General features: G+C 42.3%; 1 protein-coding gene across 1 annotated transcript in view; it reads left to right on the top strand.

Annotated features, from left to right (window-relative positions):
* KLHL29 (kelch like family member 29) overlaps positions 1 to 22104 on the top strand; it is a 1176991-nt gene that overhangs the window by 1054380 nt on the left and 100507 nt on the right. The window contains 1 exon segment of the mRNA XM_078647716.1: positions 4687 to 4885. Within this exon segment, the coding sequence (XP_078503842.1) occupies positions 4687 to 4885 (199 nt within the window).

Raw genomic sequence — 22104 nt, 5'->3', positions numbered from 1 at the left:
GAGCGGCTCCCGTGCAGCGGGGGCCGCGAGAAGTTGTCTTTCTCACAAGGAAGGTCCGCGATGTCCAGGAGTCCCCAGCAGCAACACCAGCTTTCCCTCTGCAAAACTAAGGACAGGCAGCACCAGGTAGGCGCTCTCCACAACAGGATTTAACCGGACAGGAGGTGGGGGCGGGATATCCGCGCCGCTGTGCACGCTGGTCCTCGCAGTCCCGCTGATGATCTGGGTGTCAGAAACTAAGGACAGGCAGCACCTTATTATCATCAGGCTGCAGATCGCTCAGCCAGATTTATGATCCAGGTGGGGTCACAGAGTTGAATAACCGAAGCACTTAGGTATTTTAATCTTAAATAAAAGTCCTTGTTAACTCAATATTGGAGCCTGAGAATAAAATAATGTTTCGAAATGCTTTTAAATTGGAGAAAATTGAAATTGAGAATTCATTTAAAAATTAAGTTAACTCTTGATTTTAATTTTCTCCCATTTCAGAGTGTTGCATTTACATACTGCAGGCCTCTTGCTCCCAGTGTCCAGTAGACACTATGCCTTATTTATAAATATAAAAGTCATTTTTTTTATTGTCGTAATGTTTTTCTGCCCTTTCAATTATACTAATTACATCTTAATGTTTTATGAAACATGTCTCCCCACTTAATATTCCTCCCATTTAAACAAATAGCTGTATTTTTCTTTTGTAAATACGGCACCACGTCTAAGGGTCACTGGCAGCAAGATGCCTGCTGTTTGTAAATGTGACACTTTAACATGGGAGAACATTGAAATGATGAGTTTTATGGAATCAATATAAACATAAAGTTAACTCTTCAGTTGAATTTTTGCCCATTTCAGAGAGTCGCCTTTACATACAGCAGGCATCTTGCTCCCAGTGGCTGTTAGACGCAGTGCTATATTTATAAAAAAAAAAAATACAGCCATTATTTTAAGTGGGAGAAATTTAAAGTGTAGAAAAATGCTCCATGTTATGAACATTCTTGCAGAACAGATTCTCTCAGTCAAAACAAGGGTTGTATATTTGTGTTATTCTTGTAACTGTGCCACATATTGTGAACGTTACATCCTGTGCCACAAGGACATACAACACAGGCTGTCAGTCACCCATACACATGTATCCCATTGATACATACACATGTTCATACATCTCAAAGACCACACTTTCACTGACTCACATGGCATCCTTTCATAGTGCCAAATGTCAAAGTATTTTGTTCAAACCATGGTATCTGGCTCTATGGATATTAGGCTTAAGGTCAATGAAGTTGGGTTGTATGTCACAATGCACACGTTTCTTGGCCTTCAGTAGCTCACAATGATTTTTTACTGATCAGGAGTAGCTCTCACTACAGAAAAGGTCCAAGACCCCTACTCTAACCTCTTTAAATCTAAATGCGTAGTCCCGATTCATAAGAGTACACTTTCTGTAACATCTCAATTCTGAACTCAGTCTGAAGTATTGAAAAGCAATTGTCAGTATCCAGATGGCTCTCTAATTGAGTAACCACTACACTTTCGACGGCCTGGGCTAGAACTGGTAAATTAGTGATTGGTCTGTAATTTACCAGATTAGTTGCCTCTAAATTTTTTCTAAAGTAAAAGGAATTTTCCTTTTATAATTGGCCATTGATGATAGATTGCGGGATGGAGTATACAGTGAAAGTGACGTGGTGGATTCGATAATTGAGCAATTGTGACTAAGAAGACATCATGGTTGTTGGGGACATTTGTGGGTTTTATTGAAGACTAAATGTTTTTCCGCCTTCCTTCCAGGCTGATAGTTGCAAAGAGAAAATGAGAACAGCATTACAATTGATACTATCAACAGTCTTGTCTTATATTATTCATTTTATTCCGGAAGAAAAACTTTAGTTCTTCAAAAAGCTGCCTTGTTGAGGGTTGAATGCCTGAATATCAGTATAAAGATGATATAGAATCAAAAAGAACTTTAAGAGTCCCTGGCAGCGGAATGAACTGGATACTATCCCATCTGCCTAGTATCACTTTTTTTGTTTCCTTCGTTGATAGTTTGGACTCTTTGATTAGTCTAGGAATGTTTCCTCACAAGCTACGTCTAGCTGTAATTTTGGATTTCCATACTGCTACGTCATACCATAATCCTCAATTACTGGAGATTTCTGATTTTAGTTCCCAGGAATATTTCAAACTAGTATAAACCCTAAAAAAGGTAATTGCTGCCATTATAACTTTGTTCTAAAGCATGTGCCTCGAGTGTTTGATGGATAACAAGAAGTCCTCTTCAATGCTTAACCTCAAGAATATTGAACGTGTTTTTTTTTAATTTTTTCATATTATAATATCCATGCTGTATCCTTTGTCTCTCATCTCATCCCTTGAGCATACGTTTTCATTCCTCCATTAGTGACATTGATAATCAGTGATCAGTTTCTCCCTTCATTTTATGATGAGGTGATACTAGGCACTTGTATGTAGACGATGCTAACTTAAATACGTTGTTAACACTTCCAATACACCTATTGGTTTCCATAACACCTGTCTGTATTTCAGGTGCCCTACAGGTACTTGCACAGGAGACGGTGAAAACACATATCCTAAGCCCATTAATGCTACATGCAGAAACATAAGAGCATAGCCTCTGGCCATATTCTTTAAATACAAGGAACAGCATTTGCCCATGTCCTGTGCCCAGTAACTCATGCCCACAGTGACCTAAAACTCTCCGTATGCTAAGACACAGTGATGCTGAATGATCCAGTAAGGAACATACAGGAGCATGGATGCAGGGGGCATAAAATTGGCCCTTGTCTGCACCTATGTCCTGTGCCCACTTATCCCTGTAGCCTGCATTGCACATAGATTGTACCCCTTCCAGTTTGGTTCTGAATAAAGGAGATTGCTGAAATATATATAATGTACTGAATTGCCCAGCCCACAAGGCTTCTAACAGTAGGAGGCAGGGGACGTGTTGAGTTTTGCAAACACTGAGCATATGAGTCTTTTGATCTGAAGCTCTGACACTGAAAAGGGCATTTTTACCTTTATGGTTAAATTAGACCTACTATAAGTTACATGTCCTTTATCCTGAGGGAATCCTGAAGGAGGAGGACTATCCCTGTTTTCCACTTGCATCCATATCTATTTCTAGGCGATCAAATAGAAGAATGATGCTACTTTAGGTTGATCGGTGCTGATGGTCTGAGGCTTCCAATACTTTCTTTTAATCGCTTGTGAGGCAGAATCTTCAACAGCTCAAACAAAGATTTTAAACATCTTTTTCTAAAATTGAGATGGCAAATGTGCAGTGTTGAAACGATTCTTTAAATAAGGTGGGACTTGCCCTTTGCAGTTTAGTTTGTAATGCCCAACTTATGATACCTTAAATTCCGACACAGTATAGAAATAGCATAATATGATGCTGGTTAACACGCACAACTCTAGAGTGCTCATGGCATTTGCACTGGGCAATGTGTAAAATTTGACATCCACAATAGAAAAAAAGAGAGACGTTATTATTACTATGATTATTGAGGTTTGCACTTGGTTGTGACAACATCTGGTAGCTCTTCCTAGGCCCTCATTTCGAGTTTGGTGAGCTGTATCCTCTGGGGTAGGTGTGTATCACTTCACCATGTAGAGAGTGGTGGAGGTACTCGTAGACCTGAAATTAGGGAATATGTAAAAATCGCACCTGCGTATTTGAGTGTAGGTTTGTATTAGGCAGGGGCGCGGTCCAGCCCCCGCTCGCGTCTAGCACCACAGGTGGAGCCAACAACACCCCCCATCCATGCTACCAATAATTTGCTCGCTCTGTATGTGCTTCGCTCACCTTTCCCCTAACCTGTCACCTGCACTTCCCATCCCCAATGATGTTGACCACCTGGTGAAATAGATGATCAATGTCCACTTGATAGTCACCGCAATCATGAAAAACATATGGATTTTTTCACCTGGGATGCCTGAGTGTTCACAGTGAGTTTTTTCATTCCAGGAACAATACATGGTAGTGCCCTGAATTAGGTGTGGGATACTGTCCCAACTAAAGGATGACTGGCCCCCGATATCCCCAACCCCACCTAAAGCTTGCCAAATTGTAATGAGAACCCAAACTGAAAACCAGAGTGAGCTATTTTAGTGCTAAAATCAAAATTCATAATCCATGTGCTATTAAATATGGCAAAACAACGTAATTGCTTTGACCTCTAAATTCGAATGGTGTTGATTTGGAGATGTCATAGGTTACATCAGATTGTGTTTATTTTTTAGTGTAGATTCCATTAGGCTTTCTCTTTCTTACAGCAGTTTTGGTAGTTTTTACACACCATTATCTAATGTGTATAGTTGTATTTAGTTAGCTGGAGAAGGGCTTCTCTAAAATGCATACTACATCTGTAAAACAATTACCCATGACTGGTGTAAAAAAATGAGAAACACACCTTCTATACAAAGAATCTGTCATTTTTTAATAAAATTTAACAAAGTCCCTCCCTTCTGAAGTAGTGCATCTGAGGCTGTGGTGCAAAATACTTGCTAGTGTTTGCTGGTGTATTGACTGTATGGCTTCACTTTCAATCTGGCTTGTCTTTGTTGTGGCCAACAAATTGCATAGTTGGAGAACGAGAGCTCTGGCAGAAGAAATTAAGGTAAAAAAACAGTTGAGTCTGTGAAGGTGACTGTGTGCCTTCTTGTTTGTAGCATGCCGCCGAGTTGCTGGCAGTGGTTCGCCTCCCCTTCATCCATCCCAGTTACCTGTTAAACGTTGTGGACAACGAGGAGTTGATCAAGTCCTCAGAAGCCTGCCGAGATCTTGTCAATGAGGCGAAGCGCTACCACATGCTCCCCCATGCCCGGCAGGAGATGCAGACGCCAAGGACGCGCCCAAGGTTGTCGGCAGGTAGGTGGAAAGTGAAATTTCTCGTGGTCCCACCCACAGACATTTTATTTTGTGCTGTTTGTGACATTAGCGATATTTCCATGAATAAAATATACAAAATATACAATTTCTTTTATTTTAGTATAAAACAGAAAAATACATTTTATGAGTGATCTTGTCCCATGCTCATGTATTCAAACATCAGAACAGTGTAACTAAAGATACATTCACCGCAAGCTCCACATCAGTTCCTTATTGTTTATATCCACTCATCTTTGTTTATTTCACACCCCTTTGTTTATATCCTCTCCTCTTTGATTATATCCACTTCTCTTTGTTGATATCCATTCCTCTTTGTTTATATCCACTTATCTTTCTTTATATCTCTCCTCTTTGTTTATATCACACCTCTTTGTTTATATCCACTCCTCTTAACCCCTTCCATGCTCATGTCGGCCCCCGGCCATCATGAGTCACGGTGGGCGAGATCGACGACGGCAGGGGGCCGTCTGAACCACGCCCAAGATTGGAATGTCCAGCACCGCAGGTGATATTGGCGCTGCAGCCAAGGTGTTAATTTCTATCCCCTCCTCTTTGTTTGTATCACTCCTCTTTGTTTATATCCCCTCCTCTTTGTATCACTCCTCTTTTTTTATATCCGCTCATCTTGGTTTGTATCACTCCTCTTTGTTTATATCCACTCTTATTTGTTTATATCACTCCAATCCTCTTTGTTTATATTCATTCCTCTTTGTATCACTACTCTGTTTATATCCGCTCATCTTGTTTTGTATCACTCCTCTTTGTTTATATCCACTCTTCCTTATTTATATCTCTCCAATCCTCTTTGTTTGGATCCACATTTCTTTGTTTTGTACACTCCTCTTTGTTTAACCTCTTCCATGCTCGTGACTGCCGGGTAACGTAACACGTCGCGGTGGGCGTGTGCGCAGGATGACTCCCGGCCGTCTGAATCCCCGCCCACTAATTGAAACGTCTGCACAGCGCGGAAAATCCACGGGCACGGAAGGGGTTAAATCCACTCCTCTTTGTTTATATCACTCCTCTTTGTTTATATCCACTCATCTTGGTTTGTATCAACTCCTATTTGTTTATACCAACTCCTCTCCAACTCCTCTTTGTTTATACCAACTCCTCTTTGTTTATACCAACTCCTGTTTGTTTATACCAACTCCTCTTTGTTTATATCACTCCTCTTTGCTTGTATCCACTCCTTTTCTTTATATCCACTCCTCTTTGTTTGTCACTTCTCTTTGTTTATTATATCCACTCTTCTTTGTTTATAACACTCCTCTGTTTATATCCATTCCTTTTTCTTTTTATCACACCACTTTGTTTATATTCCCTACCCTTTGTTTACATCACTCCTCTGTTTATATCCACGCCTCATTGTTTATATCACTCCACTTTGTTTATATCCACTCATCTTTGTTTATATCACTCCTCTGTTTCAATCCACTATTTTTTTTTATAATCACTGCTCTTCGTTTATATCCACTTCTCTTTTGTATGTCCACTCCTTTTTGTTTATATTACTTCTCTTGGTTTAGATCCACTTCTCTTGGTTTAGATCCACTTCTCTTGGTTTAGATCCACTTCTCTTGGTTTAGATCCACTTCTCTTTGCTTATATATACTCTTCTTATATATGAACACCTGTCTTTTTCTATACATCTGTGAGATCCTAAAACGGTGTGTGGCAGGGCTTTGGAGATTACTGCCTGATGAACATAGAACTTTTGATTCTGATGTAAACTTAGGTCCCCTGTTTATCAACCAGTGAAAGAGCCCTCATATTCCGCGGTCCATTCGTGACTAGTTGATCCAGGGAGGATTTTTTTTTCTTAACCCTCGTACCTGTAACACTGTTTATTACGTTATAAGTTCAGGGCTGTAAAGAAAAAACTGGACTGGTTGAGCTATTCGCGCACTTGCCCTGGAAGAGGAAATGCTAGGGCCACATTCTGATAAGCAAACTCTGCATCCGGAAGATGCACTCAGCTCTATGTAGCAGAGTAGTTAACCCCCGGAAAAAGATCATACCTCCCCTCCTATATTTCAAAATCTTGCCCACAGTACAAATATATTATATTCAATAAGTGCAAAATATACAATGAAAATCGGGGAACGCTGCTGGAGTTTTTTATGAAGGTCGATTTTAGCCGAGGTGATTAAATTGTAAGAGCTTTTAACAATGCAAGCCATGTTTCTTCTGAGAGTCGCAATAGAAGTCTCTGAAAGTATAACTTTACTAATGCTGCGAAATAGGCTACTCCTGTAGCATGTGCTAAAGTGGGCTATTAGCATGTTTCAGCTGATGCGGCGTTGTACCATCTGAAACTTTTATTTCAGCTGCCCAGTATCCCAGCCTCCTGCGATGCATAATATACTTTTTGACTGTCTTGATACATTTGTGCAAAAATCAGTGTATGTGATTTGGAGTGAGAAAGGCGTAATCACCTCAGAATGTGCTCCACTGATTCTTATGAATAAAATATGACATTTTAACATTATGAATGTTGGTAAATTATTCACATATGTAAAGAAAACAGCCTATTGGGTCATTTTTCGAATATTACCCGGACTAAAATAGTGATGCTTTATTCGCACTAGACCTTGCTTAGCATTCTAAATTTACTGGCGGTAAGAACTACAATGCAGCTGATTTCACGTGCATTTTTCATGCTCATCACTTTATTAAAGGTTTATCAACGGTTTTGAAAACGGTGCAGTTTTTCTGTTCAGTAATAAAAACTGTCGATGCAAATTGTAATTGCATCATTTTAGGAAATTTTCTAAATCTTGAAACCGACTGAAATTCCTGCACCACGTTTCTCCTTAATTCGGAAAATGTTGTTACCGTCGAACTCTAAATGAACATCTACGTCCTTTACTAAATTGCGCTTTTATAACAAATGCTTAATGATAGATAAATTGCGCCAATCAAAGTCTCCTAACTGAACAACACATTTTAAAATTGCTTGTCCACACGTGAATTTCTCTCAGAAATGAATAATACATGATGCATATATGTTTATTTCACACGTTTCTACTGAAAAATGAAAGGCCCTTTGATCCCAAATTGTTAGGAGCTTTTCTTGAGGCCCAAAATATTGCATTTCCAGAGAAATATTTTACAGTTATGTTGGAGGCAACATGTTGTAGAGTTCCTGCAAATTAAAGGTTTGAGAGAGAGGGTCTAAAAGCAGTTAATTTGTGGGGGAAAAAGTGCTGGGGTTCTTCCTAGGAGGCAGCATGCACAAGCCCATTTCTCCTGTTAGCCCCACCTAAAACAGAACCAAGTACTAACCATGAAAGTGGGGAGAAGATGTGGCGTAATGGCCTGAGCTGTCGATTTTGGAGCTGGGCAACCAGGTACGGGTCTTTGTATGGGCTCAACATCTTGGGATTCTGGGCAAATCACTTAATCTCCCCGTGTCTACCATAAATGAATATGTCCTTAACTGGTGCTCATGAAAAGCACCGGTGTTGATGATTAAGTGCTGGTGCGTAGCACCAGAAACCACCAGCTCAAATTAAGCCCTGTCTAAAACAGGAAATCAGTTGAGTTATTGGGCTTCTATATTTAGCTATACCAGGGTTGCAAGACCAATGCGGTAATTTACATTTGTTTTGAGTGACCCATGGAAGTAATGGTAAGGCAAAGGGCAGAGGCATTGCTGCCATTAGTGCAGCAACGCATGGCACTGGGGCTAATCAATCAGCCAATTTGTATAGCGCGCTACTCACCCGCTAGGGTTTCAAGGCGCTGGGGGGAGGGGGAGTCGTTACTGCTCGAATAGCCAGGTCTTGAGTTGTTTCCTAAAGGAGAGATGGTCCTGGGTCAGCCGTAGGTGGGTGGGGAGGGAGTTCCATGTCTTGGCTGCCAGGTAGGAGAAGGATCTTCCTCCGGTGGTGGTTCTGCGAATTCGTGGGACGGTGGCGAGGGCGAGGCTGGCGGATAGGAGCTGGCGGGTGGGTGTGTAGAATGCGAGGCGGCTGTTGAGGTATTTGGGGCCCATGTCTTGGAGAGCCTTGTGTGCGTGGGTGAGGAGTCTCAACGTGATCCTCTTGCTGATGGGGAGCCAGTGCAGGTCTCTCAGATGGGCAGAGATATGGTCGTGAAGGGGGATGTCCAGGATGAGTCATGCAGAAGCGTTCTGTATGCGCTGGAGTCTTTTCTGGAGTTTGGCTGTGGTTCCAGCATAGAGGTGTTCCCGTAGTCCAGTCGGCTCGTGACGAGGGCCTGGGTGACCGTCTTCCTGGTTTCGGTGGGGATCCACCGGAAGATCTTTCGGAGCATGCGCAGGGTGTTGAAACAGGATGACGAGATGGCGTTGACTTGCTTGGTCATCGTGAGGGAGGAGTCCAGGATGAAGCCCAGGTTGCGTGCATGGTCCGTTGGCTTGGGGGCGGTGCCCAGGGCAGGGAGCCACCAGGAGTCGTCCCAGGCAGAGGGGGATGGTCCCAGGATGAGGACTTCCATCTTGTCTGAGTTCAATTTCAGACGGCTGAGCTTCATCCATTCCGCGATGTCTTTCATTCCTTCCTGGAGGCTGGCTCTGGCGGGGGCGTGGTCGTTGGAGAGGGAGAGGATCAGCTGGGTGTCGTCGGCGTAGGAGATGATGTTTAGGTTGTGTTGGCATGCGATGGCTGCAAGGGGGCTCATGTAGACGTTGAAGAGGGTGGGGCTGAACGAGGATCCTTGCGGAACGCCGCAGATGACTTCGGTGGCCGCAGATCGGAACGGGGGGAGGCGGACTCTCTGGGTTCTTCCGGCGAGGAACGAAATGATCCACTCCAAGGCCGTTCCTTGGATTCCGGTGTTGCTGAGGCGCTGTATCAGGGTGCGGTGACATACGGTGTCGAAGGCTGCTGAGAGGTCCAGGAGGATGAGGGCAGCTGTTTCCCCGTTGTCGAGCAGGGACCTGATGTCGTCGGTAGCTGCGATGAGGGCGGTCTCAGTGCTGCAAGCTAATGATGCAAGCCCCCCAACTCCCCCATTCTATCCCTGTCACTTCCCAACTAGGGGCAGAAGGACCCATCTTATTTGCTTGAGTTAGTGCCCTAAGTGCCCTCACTTTGTGAATTGTCACCAAAAGGCCTGTTCCTCATTACCCATGCTGTGATATCAAGAAGCCATGGAGTGGCCTCTCTCAAAACAACACTGCTTTCTGTGCTGTGCAATCTAATATAGCCATTCAGGGAAATCACAAAAAAGCAAGATTGCATTTCTCATTGGTGCTTTGAGCAGAGAATGGAAGCCGTGTAGCAGTCAACTTGTTGCATAATTTTATAAATATCGGTGACGCAGTGTTGTTAAGCCTTCTTCAATGCTATATGTTTATTTTGCATCCTATGGGCTGGTTTTTCTCTGTAACTGCTCATTATTTGGTGCTGAGTACTTTTACAATGCTTCATACCCATATTGAGGTTATGAAGTGTTAAGGTTTTCATCTATTCTTGCGCACCCTTGATCATGTTCAAGATTGGAAGGGTGATGGATGTGGTATGTTCTAGATGGGAGATGTTGGTTGGGCAGCATGAACTTAAAAGGCATGCTCCATGCATAGTACAGCGAGCAGCACTACTGATACACATGAGCTGTTGCAGAGAGTATGACAGAATAGGTGTAACTGTTTTTACCTATTTACTAATCTTTATACGGCGTATTAAGCATCTAGGGCCAGATGTATGACCCGCCAGTTAGCGAGTCCAAATTGTGGCACATTTGCGACTCGCTATTCGGAATGCACAACCGTGTCTCAGACACTTTACGATTCCTAATCGGGTCACAAATTGCATGCCTCATAAATATTAATGAGTCAGGCATAATTTGCGACCCCTTCAGGAATGGCTTGCACTCATAGGGATGGTGGCCTGCTGGGGTCAGCAGACAACCATGTCTGTGACTTCTTTTTTTAATAAAGCATTTTTTTGTAAACACAGCCCGTTTTCCTTAAAGGAAAATGGGATACATTTAAAAAAGAAAAATGAAACACTTTAGTTTAATTTTTTAAGGGCAGGCAGTGGTCTCTGGGACCACTGCCTGCTCTTAAAAATATTTTCCCACATACTCAAAAAGGGGAAGGGATCCCCTGGGGACCCCTTCCCCTTTGTGAGTGGTTTACCACTAACCCTGGGCGAATTACTACGCTACGCTCGCGTAATTTGCAAAGTTTGCCCTACTTCGCACTACGCAAATTGCACATAGCACAGTGCAAACACGCGTAGCGCAGCGGTCATTTTTTGCTTGCTCGAGGTCCTCAATGTTAATGTGGCGACCGCAGGCGAGCAAAATGACATCCCGGTGAGACTTTTTCCTTGCTCGCGATCAGCAACATCAAGTTGACGATCGCGAGCGTGGAAAATAAACCTCCCAGCGAGATTCTCAATGCGGGGAGGTCAGGTTTCTCATCGCGAGTGGTCGCGTATGCTTGCGACTGCTCGAGATCAGAAACTACCAGTCCACGTAGAGAAAGCTGCCGCTCGAGTAGAAATCTACTTGAGCGTCAGAAAACGACCGCTTGCACTGTGCAAGATGCGGTTTGCACTGATTGCACAGTGCCAGATGCTTCTCCGCACTGTGCAATCAGTGTGAACAGCATTTTGCACAGTGCACTACGCAGTGCGCGTAGCTCACAAAGTGCACTTTGCGGTGCTATGCGTAGTGTTACTACGCCCAGGGTTATTTGCCACCTCCTTGAAGTAGGTGATTAACTGCGAGTGTTTTACGGCCGCAAAACATTAGTACATAGCATGTTGACTCTCTGGTATGAAGGGATGCCCCTTCCTAATAGCCAGAGTTGCAAATGCTATCTTGCCAAACAGTGACTCGCAAAATAGCATTTGTACATGCTATTACCCTTGTTTGCGGCCGCAAATGGGAGAATCTCCTGTTTGCGGCCGCAAAGAAAGGGTCTTACATTTGGCCTAAGGTGTTAACACTGAGATGAAGAGCCATGTCTTAAATGTGTTCTGAAATTGGAGACTATTGTCAATATTTCTTAGAAGGCTTTCCATACTTTGGTTGTTTGGATAGAGAAGGTGGATCGTGGATCTACCAAATGAAGTCTATTTGAATGTCGGAACAATCCGTAAGCTGTTTTTTTTGTTGAGTGAGGGGTAATCCTGACCCATGGATTGCTCAGTGAGTCATACACATTGCTTTAGTGATGAGAGTTCTGGCCACAGGGAGCCAGTGTAGGGAAAGTGGGCCTTTTCTAATGTGAGTACAGATCGGTAATTTGGGCAGCTGTTTGGTGGATGCATTTTGAATTTGCTGCAGCTTCCTTAGTGGGAAGATGGTTACTCCAAGGTAGTCGATTAGCATTCTCAAGGTGGGAAAGTACTAATGCTATTGCAGCTTCAAATTTTTTGGGGGAGTTGTAAGTTTGAGAACATTTATTAAAGGCATCTCATCTGGAAGCATGGTTTGGCCACTTGATTGACTGAAGGTATGAATGCTAGTTTGGAGGCCACAATCATCTACAGGTTCATTACTTGAGTCGATTATGGAGGAGCTGACCCTAATGCCTAGCAGTAATTTAGCTCAAGGGTGATGATTCCTTCAGTTGCACATGCACAAATCTCCATTTCTGTGATGTTGACCTTAAGATATACTCAATATACAGTAGAACACTAGTGGGGTGCCCAACTGTGGTGAACAATGCGGAGGAGGATGTGTAAGCTCTCTGACCCAAATATGGACCAGACTGGGGGTAGGTGGTTTCAGGACACTGCCCCCCGAATTCCTCAGTGTGCCAGCCGGAGTTCCTGCTTTTGATCGATCGGTGTGGCGATGGCACGTGCTACATGCACCACCCATGGGGGGACTTTATCGATACTGCCTGAGACAAGCTAAGATGTGGAAAACGGAGGACATTTTGACTGCTGAAATATACTGAAAAGTGGATCGCCTAGCCCCAGATACGAAATTTTGAATATGCTTGGCCCAGAGCAGTCATTTGGGGACACTCCTGTAACTCTTGTCATACCCAGCAACAACACACGATGTACCGCAAGAATCACATATCTAAAAATAAGAGCCAAACATGATTTCTGTCAGCAGAAATTCTTACTGACAAAGGCCCCATGGGACAAGGCAGAGGATGAGGGCAGCACAAGGCCTCAGACCCAAGTTGCGGTGCTGATAATCCACAATTTGAAATGCCATTATCATTGGCCTGTTTAGAGAAGAGGAGGGTAAAAACGGAAAGTCACTTTGAGGACCCAACCTGAAAGATTGCAGGCACCCAAACCGGAGTTGGAACCATCAAAAAGCAAGGGACTGCACTGGAGTGCTTTTGGTCACTTACTTTTGAAACACTCAGCCAAATGTCAGTTTTAGAGACAACGTTGTGTGGTCATTACACATATAGAGTCTGGGACTGAGATCCTAGAAACAGACTTGAGTGCTAATAGGAGCAGTGTAAGGCTTTCTTCCCCTTGTAGATGTTGCAGCCTGTTTGCAGAATTCCATTCATCAGAGGTCCTACAAAATACCGGGGTCCTGACCCAGTTGAACATAAAGAAACTAGGCTTTCTATGAAAGGTCCAAGGCAGGTGTAGACCAGGGCTGCAAACATCATCATCTGATTACAGACAGAGATTGGTACCTGTGCTGTGGCGAAACAAGATCAACTTGAATTTTGAGGGCATGGAATTATGCTCTTCCATGATCTGAGTAGAATGACTGAGAGAAGGCAGCTGGAGTTGTAAAGTGTCAAGAAAGAACTAATACATCTAAACTTTTTTGGTACCGTGTGGTATTCTGTTCCGCCGTGTATGGAGGATGGTGAGTGTGTTCAGGAAGCTCCATACTGACTGCAATTGCACACAAACATGGAGCCCAAGTATGTTAGCCCTAGTGCTGAGACACTGGGGAGGATATCACCTGATCACACCTCTTATTCTGACAATGAGGCTTACCATGATTTTCTCCCTCCCCAAACTGAAGAGAGAGAGAAGGGGAGTTTACTGGCTCATTTGTAGTGATTACGTAAGTACACTATACAGCGGCATGGAGGAGCAACAAACTCTCCCCGACACGTGCTAGCATTAGGTTCACTGTTTTTGGCTGACAACGTAACTACTTTGTAAAGGCGGGCCTGAAACCCTTCTGTTTCACTTTTTTGACACTAGCACTGAGCTTATTGTTAAACTGACAAGGTGCATCCCGTATAAAGAAGTGACTGAATTTTGACCATTTTCATTGATTAATTTAGAAATATGATTGGATTTTGTTTTTTTTGGTCATATTTGAATCAGTTAAATATTATCTATTTTTCTAAACTGGTATGGAGTAGGTTTGTGGTGTTTTCACCGTTACTGTAATAACTGTATTGCAAAAATCCTTTACAATTGCCTCTTTTGATAAGCCTCTCCACTCTGCACCAAGCTACCAGAGAGTGAGCACAGGTTATCTTAGGTGTGTATCTGACTGGCCCTGACTAGACTGGTCGGTTCTGTCTTCCTTAGGTGCATACACTAGCCAACCAAAAACCCAATTTCTAACAGTTTAAAATCCAATGTAGTTGTTTACTCATAGCTGCATATGTTCAGACATGGAGAGTGACTATTAGAGGGCAAGGACCATCAAGTTTAGAATCCTACGGTCGTTAACCATGGTTCAAGAAGGTGTGAAGCAGAGGGTTCAGTTAGCAGGAAGGGCAGTGGTCGAAATGGAAAATATCTAGTGTAGGTTTTACTCTCTCGAAATATATATTTCCTTTTCAGAAAATAATCTACTCTGTCACTGAAAAGCAAATAATTTTGACATTAGAATTGCCAAAACAATATATATTGAGCCTTCATCCATGCCTGCTACAACATAGCAAACCATAGAATGTCTGGATCAAACTCTTTTCCTCACATTATATGGACTACTTTGTATCTAAAATATTCATAAATTATATTTCTAATTCGCTCCACCATGCCCTGCTAGTAGAAGGATTAATACTTTTAGAAGTTCTTCAAGCATGAACTTGTTCTGCTGGTTCGTACATCACTCACAATTTCCACTGAGGTTCTCTTATGCCACTTGTTAAAATTCCACAGTCTTAAGTTCCATCTTAGTTTTTTTTTCCCCGTATCATTGCCAAATGTTACAAAAAATGGTATTGCTTTTTTAATATTCTGCTTTTACTCGTTTTCGAGGATATGCTGCTAGCTTGGGTATATAGTTGGTGCTGTGAGTGTAGAAAACATTTTATACTTAATTTGTGTGTAGTGTGTGTTTCTACAAGTAGCATATTTTCCAAATGTGCTCTTCCTTTTATGTTATGAAGTGCACCAGCAGATCACATACAAAAATACTTGCTTGGAGTTGAAATGTAGAGTTAACCTGTAGAACCAGAGAGTACGGATTTAGCATTCACCGTGCTGTGGAGCCTGTTCATGATGCCCATGTGCCCTGATTGCAAGAGTGTTGCTTACTATTCTAACATTCTATTCTGCAAATAACATAACAGTGGTGTATGCTGGTATATGTAGTGCAGATAGACTAATAACTAAAGAACAGTTGATAACCACTACCATTTTCTGCCTTTTTCCAAAATCTGATTTGGAGATAAGGCCGAATATCTTCTCAAGTTTCTTCTAAAATATTTGTAATTAATTCATAGTAGTTCCAGTATTTTAGAATGTATGAATTTCCACAGCTTGACACAAAAACTAGACCCAAAAGTCAACCTCTAACATTTTCGAGATGATCAATGCGTACCTCAAGGTTCATCCCTCAACTCCACCCTGTACAACACTTACATCATCGGTACCCACGGCCTCAACCTCATATCCTACACAGACCCAGCTCATCCTCTCACTCTCAGAAGACCCCACCACCAACAGGAGAAACTTCCACAGTTGCATGGACAGTGTCACAGAGTGCAGGAAGACTAACTGCCTGAAACTCAACACAGACAAGACGAAAGTGCAAATTTTTGGGAACAAATCTCCCCCATGTGGAAAGACACCTGGTCCTCCGAACCTGGCCCCACACCGACGGACCACGCCTGCAACCTTGGCATCATCCTGGACAGCAAACACACCATGAAACGCAGATCAACGGAGTCTCCTCTATCTATTTCCACACCCTCTTCATGCTCCGAAAGATCATCAGATGACTCCCTGTCATTACCAGGAAAACACTCGCTCAAGCCCCAGTCACCAGCGACTGGACTACGGCATCACACTCTATGCAGGAATCACCACCCGACTCCTGAAAAGACTCCAGATGATACATAGGGTGACCAGAATTTTAAAGCCAAAAACCGGGACATTTCACAAAAATAGAAGAAGGACTACAATTTTACTTCAAGCGATGACAGTGCTCCTCAGCATAGAATTACAGAGCAGGCAGTAAGAACATACATAAAATGCAATGTTTAAGCCCAGTAGCTTGCCTGTTAATTAAATTGCCTTCTTGAAACAACTGCTAACTATCCCTGCTTCGTAAAAGATAAAAAACACCTCCCACTGTTTTCAGTCGACCCTCTATAAAAACAGGGACATGAGCTAAATTTTTTTACATTTGCTGCGACACCTGGTTAAAAACAGGGACCATCCTGGCAAAACGGGGACGCCTGGTAACCCTAATGATACAGAACTCGACTTCCCTAAAAAAATCCACGCGAACCCATCCTCAAGAACCCCCACTAGTTCCCCTTCCAGAAAAGATGCCAATTCAAGTTGATGATTCGTCCTTACAAGGCCCTCCACGACCAGTTACCAGCATACATCAACCACCACCTTAACTTGCACCGACCCTCCAGACACCTGCACTTTCCCCACCTGTGTCCTCGCACGCACTCCCTGCATCCGCTGAAGCTACAATGGAGAAAGCTCCTTCTCCTACCTTGCTGTCAAGTCCTGGAAAGAACTGCTCCGAACATCTCCTTCCATAATTCGGAAAGGGACATTAGGACCTGGCTTTTCGACTGAGCCCATCAATAAACGAGCCCCTGGATACCCTCCGGGGTGATTAGCTGCACTTTACAAGTACTGATAGATTTAATAATGGATTAGAATGCAACCTGTGCCATTTGTAATTCATTCTGTGATATTTTCAAGAATCCTAAACTCACTACAAAAATTATTTCTTGTTATGTTGAGACCAATCTTACTGGTCTGGTGCACGTAGAAAGGTGAAATACACCAGTTTGTGTTTGCCAGTTAGTTATATGCAGTGAGAGACGAAAAAGACACTCGCTGGCAAAAAATAGAGCAATCTTCAACTTTAAAATTTCCAAATGTAGGGCTACCATGTGAAAAAAGCACATCCCCGCAGTAAAGGTCCTAGCACACAATCTAGTGTTCCTATTTTGCATTAGAATTAACAGGAATAGAAATTTATAGTTCGAGAAAAATGTTCACTGGTGTTTTACAGAAAGGAAAATAGGCGCTCTCCTCTTTTTTTTTTTCTCTTTTTTCAACAGGATTGATTGATCAAAGCCTAAAAGAACGCCAAGAGATGCACCCCAAGCCCTCAGGCTCCCGATAGCTGCAGTATGCACATTAACCATTTGTGTTCTGCATTTATTCTCAAAGAGCGCGCTTTGGTGCCTCCATACACTTACTGTGGTTGGTCTTTGCACGCGGTTCTCATAATGACAGTATACATTATTGGTCCTTTAATATCAAAAATACACTAAACTAGCAAACAAGATTGCTTGTTTTTTTTTTGTTCCAGAACACATTACATTTTGCAATAAGTCATTGCAGGAAGACACCATTTTTGACAGAAATTGATTTTCTTTGCCAAACGCCAGCGGAAAGCCACAATTTCTGTGCTTTTTAAATTGTGTAATCGCGGCACTTCGGCTCTACGCTACACTTCGTGCCCTTGCTGTGAAAGAGAATAGAAGCTAATCGCCTGGGGCCTGGAGTCTGACATCAGTGACTAATTTCTAGGGCTTTCCTCCAGGCTTTAATAGATAAAGTACATATCAGAACTCGCTGGCACGAGGCAACCGCTTTCCACTTTAAACTACGCTGAAAAATGAAATTGTGGTGGATATTTCAGTTTGTTTCCCTCTGGGGGACAGATACGCCGAACATAGCACGTATGGGTTTATGATGCCGCTCTGTAACTGCGCAGTTTATAAAGTGGCAGAATACAGTCATTTCTCAAGTTCAAGATCATTTTAAATTGATAAATGCATTACAGTTCGCTTGTTCAAAGGCTAATCTTATGTACAACACAGAATCTGTTACGAGGTAAGGAAATACAAAGGCACTGTAAAAAATACAAGACACCGTGACAAATAACGGGCGTAGGTTCGGTGGGGGAGGAGGGGGGGGGGGGCGGCGAAGGGGGAAGACCCCCCCTCAGTAAATGTATTTTCTGTTAAATAGTGGGGTCCAGGTGCTTTTAGCCGGGTACGGTGAGATGTCTATCAGATTTCACAGGAATTGCTCCATGCACACAGATAGAAAGACACACACACTCTGTCACTCTCTATTTTAATACCCTTCAAAAAAGTTGGTTATTTTACAAAATATTGTTTCTCTCACGTCGTACCCCTACCAATCCGCATTCGTCTCCCTTTCCACTGCCCCTTTACCCCCTCTCAGGCATCCTGCTTGACGTAATATGTATTTATTATTACATGCAAGTGTGGTTGTTGGAATATCTGAAGCTCGCCCCCCCCCCCATGTACTGTCCAAGCAACGCCCCTTCAAATAATTATGCGACCTATTAACACACATAACATATGTTTATTTACTTTGAAAGTCTGTTTGTAGTATTTCGATTCTCAGCCAGTAAGTGCCGCTTTTGCAGCAGGGTATGGTCCTCTTTTGTGGGTCCAATGATAAAAAATACCCAAAAAACTTTCTCCTAGTTGGAAACTTTCCCGTGTCAACATATTCATATCTGGAGTAAATTGTTGACTATTTTTGGGAATTCCGGGAGTAGTCTTTGAATTCTTCAACGATTCCAGTTTACCACACGTACTTTTATGTGCACATTTTCCATGATATGGGATAATAACTAGGGAAATCAATCAACGGTGCATTTGCATGGTAAACTTATTTTTGTGTCTGAAATAGAATACCAGAGGGAGCTGGGAGAACATTTTTCCACTGTGCCCTCATCAATTTTGAGGATGTTTCTTAAAAATATCTACTTTATTTTCCAAGAGTGGAGACTCATTGCAAATTCTCTGTAAATCCGCGCAAACTTGGATACTTTTGGGTGTTAATAATAATAATCCATATTTGTAAAGCGCAAACAATCACCCGCAAGGGTCTCTAGGCACTGGGGGCCATCGGGAGGATTAAGCAAGCTATTGCCGAGAGTCACATGGTGCTGGGCTAATCTGCCTGCAGGTGCCGGGTATCGAACCGTGATCCCCAGATTCCTGAGTCAGTCGCCCCAGCCCGCGGCGCCACACCTCTTCTGTTTTCCACTCCATCCAGAAGTAACCTCAAGCCATCTCCTAACTCTTCATATGAAAATGATTAAATCTCAACAAACTGGCAACATTTTCAAATTGGCAATTCCTGTTTTCAAGGGCAAATGTCCATGTGATTTTACTCTTGCAATGGTTTTCCCTTTTAATGCTGATCTAAGCTGTATTTTGGTACCTAAAAGATGTTTGAGAGCGAGACCAGTTGACATTGGATCAATTTTCAATCATATTCTGAAGAGACTCCTCTAAAGAAATTTCTTTTAGTGTCAATCTGAAAGTTTTATTAAATATGTTTATTTAAATAAGGTTTTTGGTGATGTGGAAAATACTAATATGTTAGCATGTGAATATAATATACGATTGCCCCCAGCTCTTCCAGTTGGGCCAGTCAAAAGGTTTACAGGTCTAATCAAATGTGAAGTTTCAATGAGACTTTGCTGAAAACATGTGGGAATCAGTGACACTGATTTCACTTATTAATCCTCAAAATGTCTATTCAGTAGTGTTTCTGTCCCAACCCAGAGTGACACTGATTCCCCCGGTAGGGTTAATTCCAGGCAAAAAACCTCCTAACTCGGAAACCAGTTAATTACTGGTAGGTACCCATTTGTGTTGCCAAACGTACTTCAACAAAACATTTAGGGCCCGATGTAGGTCGCCAAATACCAGTCGGTAACGGCCGATTTCGGCCGTTACCCACCGGTATTTGAAAATGGAGATGTAGGGGCATGTTAAAATACAGAATCGGTAATTTTACCGATTCTGTAAAATACCGAATCGGTAAAATTACCGAATCTGTATTTTGACATGTAGGTAGCACTGCAATCAGTGCTACAGGGGTCTAAGAATTCGTTATTTACCACCAACTACAAGTTGGTGGTAAATAATGAAAACCATTTAAAAAGCATTTTTTTTGCTTTTTAAACAGTGCCATGTTGCAGACATACATGCCCTTAGGGCATGTATGTCTGCAACATGTGCACCCATACACATTTGAGGGGTGCAACAGGGTGTCAAAGTGACATCCTGCCACCCTTCAATGTTTCCCCCATTTACCGAATCGGTATTTACCGATTCGGTAACTGACATTCATTCCTATGGGCCTCCAGTTCCATAGGAATCAATGGCAATTACCGAATCGGTAAATACCAATTCGGTAATTACCGAAACTTACCGATTCGGTAATTTTTAAAGAACAATTACATACATCCCGATTGCCAGGTCTTAAATACCGAATCGGTATGATTCGGTATTTAAGAATCGGTAATCTGGGATTACCTACATCGGGCCCAAAAACTTCTTGCAAAGAAATATGTTTTTTCTTCAGCAAACATTGAATCTCACACAGACGCGGAGTTTATGACCGAGCTCAACAATGACACCTGATGTATTTTTTGGGCCTGTTTTACATCAGTGCTGAACGTTGACTAGACACCTATGTTTTCAGTAAATATTTTTACTTTCTTGGAATTCTCAACATATTTCCAGGAGTCCTTCTTAAGAAGCTGTGAATGGGACAAATTCAACAGAGTAATGCAATTCACAGCCTTTTACACATGTGCATATCTGCATTTCCTTCTAAGAAAATGTCAACATTATGCAGATTTGCACTTATTCACTTTTTCCCCTGGGGATATTTTTTTGATGCCTCATTAGTTTATCAACTGCTCCATCATGATTTTCAAGTAAGCATATTTACTCTCTCTGTTGATTAGCAAATCTTCAACCATTTTCAGACTCGTAAACCATTGGCAAGAGGTTGTTTATTAATACAAATACACAAGTTAACTTATGTGCACCAACTTTTGTTGGTGAACCATCACTGGAATGACCTCAGAAACCTTAAACAGAATTTCTGTAAGACTAGTGCAGATTTCTTCATAGTGATTCCAGGCCTCATGAAAGTTAAGCAATATTATGCGATATTCACTTCCATGGGTTCTCGCTTGCAATTTCAAAGTGAGAGGATACCGGGCCATCAGAGTCTTACAAGATACTGGCAATGAGACTTGTTTGAGAGAAATACAACTTCTCCCACATGACAATCTCTACTCGAACCAGACTCCAGAGGAAACAAAAATCAACAAGATTTTGCTGTTTGCATTATTTACAAAACTGAGGAATTTTACAAGGTTAATGCACATTTTGTTTGGACTGAAGTATATCTCAATTATAGGTGTGCATTCACGCCGCAGATGAGTCAATGAAATTCACTTACTGAACCTTTGATTACTTTTTTTGAGCACCATTTTCCACAGTGGCGACTTGTTCAATTATTTGCACTATTTTGTGGAATAAATGTGTATGTGTTACCTGTGTGCTTATTTACATAAGCTCAATAACGAAAACTTTAAACATGCACAATAAGACAAAGTAGAATTAATGAAAGCCCAGTAGTCAATAAAAAAATGTCAACATGATGTTATGAGGTGCGCAGAAATCTCCACAAAAGTACTGTTCAGTAAACCTTATTCCCTCACATCACCCATTTGAGCTTGTATCCCTCTTTGCCCAGTGGCTCTGTATACCTTCCCTTCCTTTTATAAATGGTTCACCTAGTGCTTGGTGCTAGAGCCCGGTGGACCCATAGGGGACTGACAGCTACAACTGAGAAATGTGACTGTTTCTTTTTACCCACCTGTTGAGGGGATATTTGCTTTGATGAATTGTCAGGGACCGTAAAGTATGTTTTACTTTTTGCAATTACCATTAATCATATTGTAATGTCTGACTGTGCACAATGCTGGACAGCACAATAATTACTCGTCTGTGCAGCGCTCATTGCACAGAACGAGGATTTCTTGTGCTG

The sequence above is a fragment of the Lissotriton helveticus genome, chromosome 6 (assembly GCF_964261635.1).
Source record: "Lissotriton helveticus chromosome 6, aLisHel1.1, whole genome shotgun sequence".
In the NCBI taxonomy this organism is placed as follows: domain Eukaryota; kingdom Metazoa; phylum Chordata; class Amphibia; order Caudata; family Salamandridae; genus Lissotriton; species Lissotriton helveticus.
This window is presented reverse-complemented; position numbering and strand designations above follow the sequence as displayed.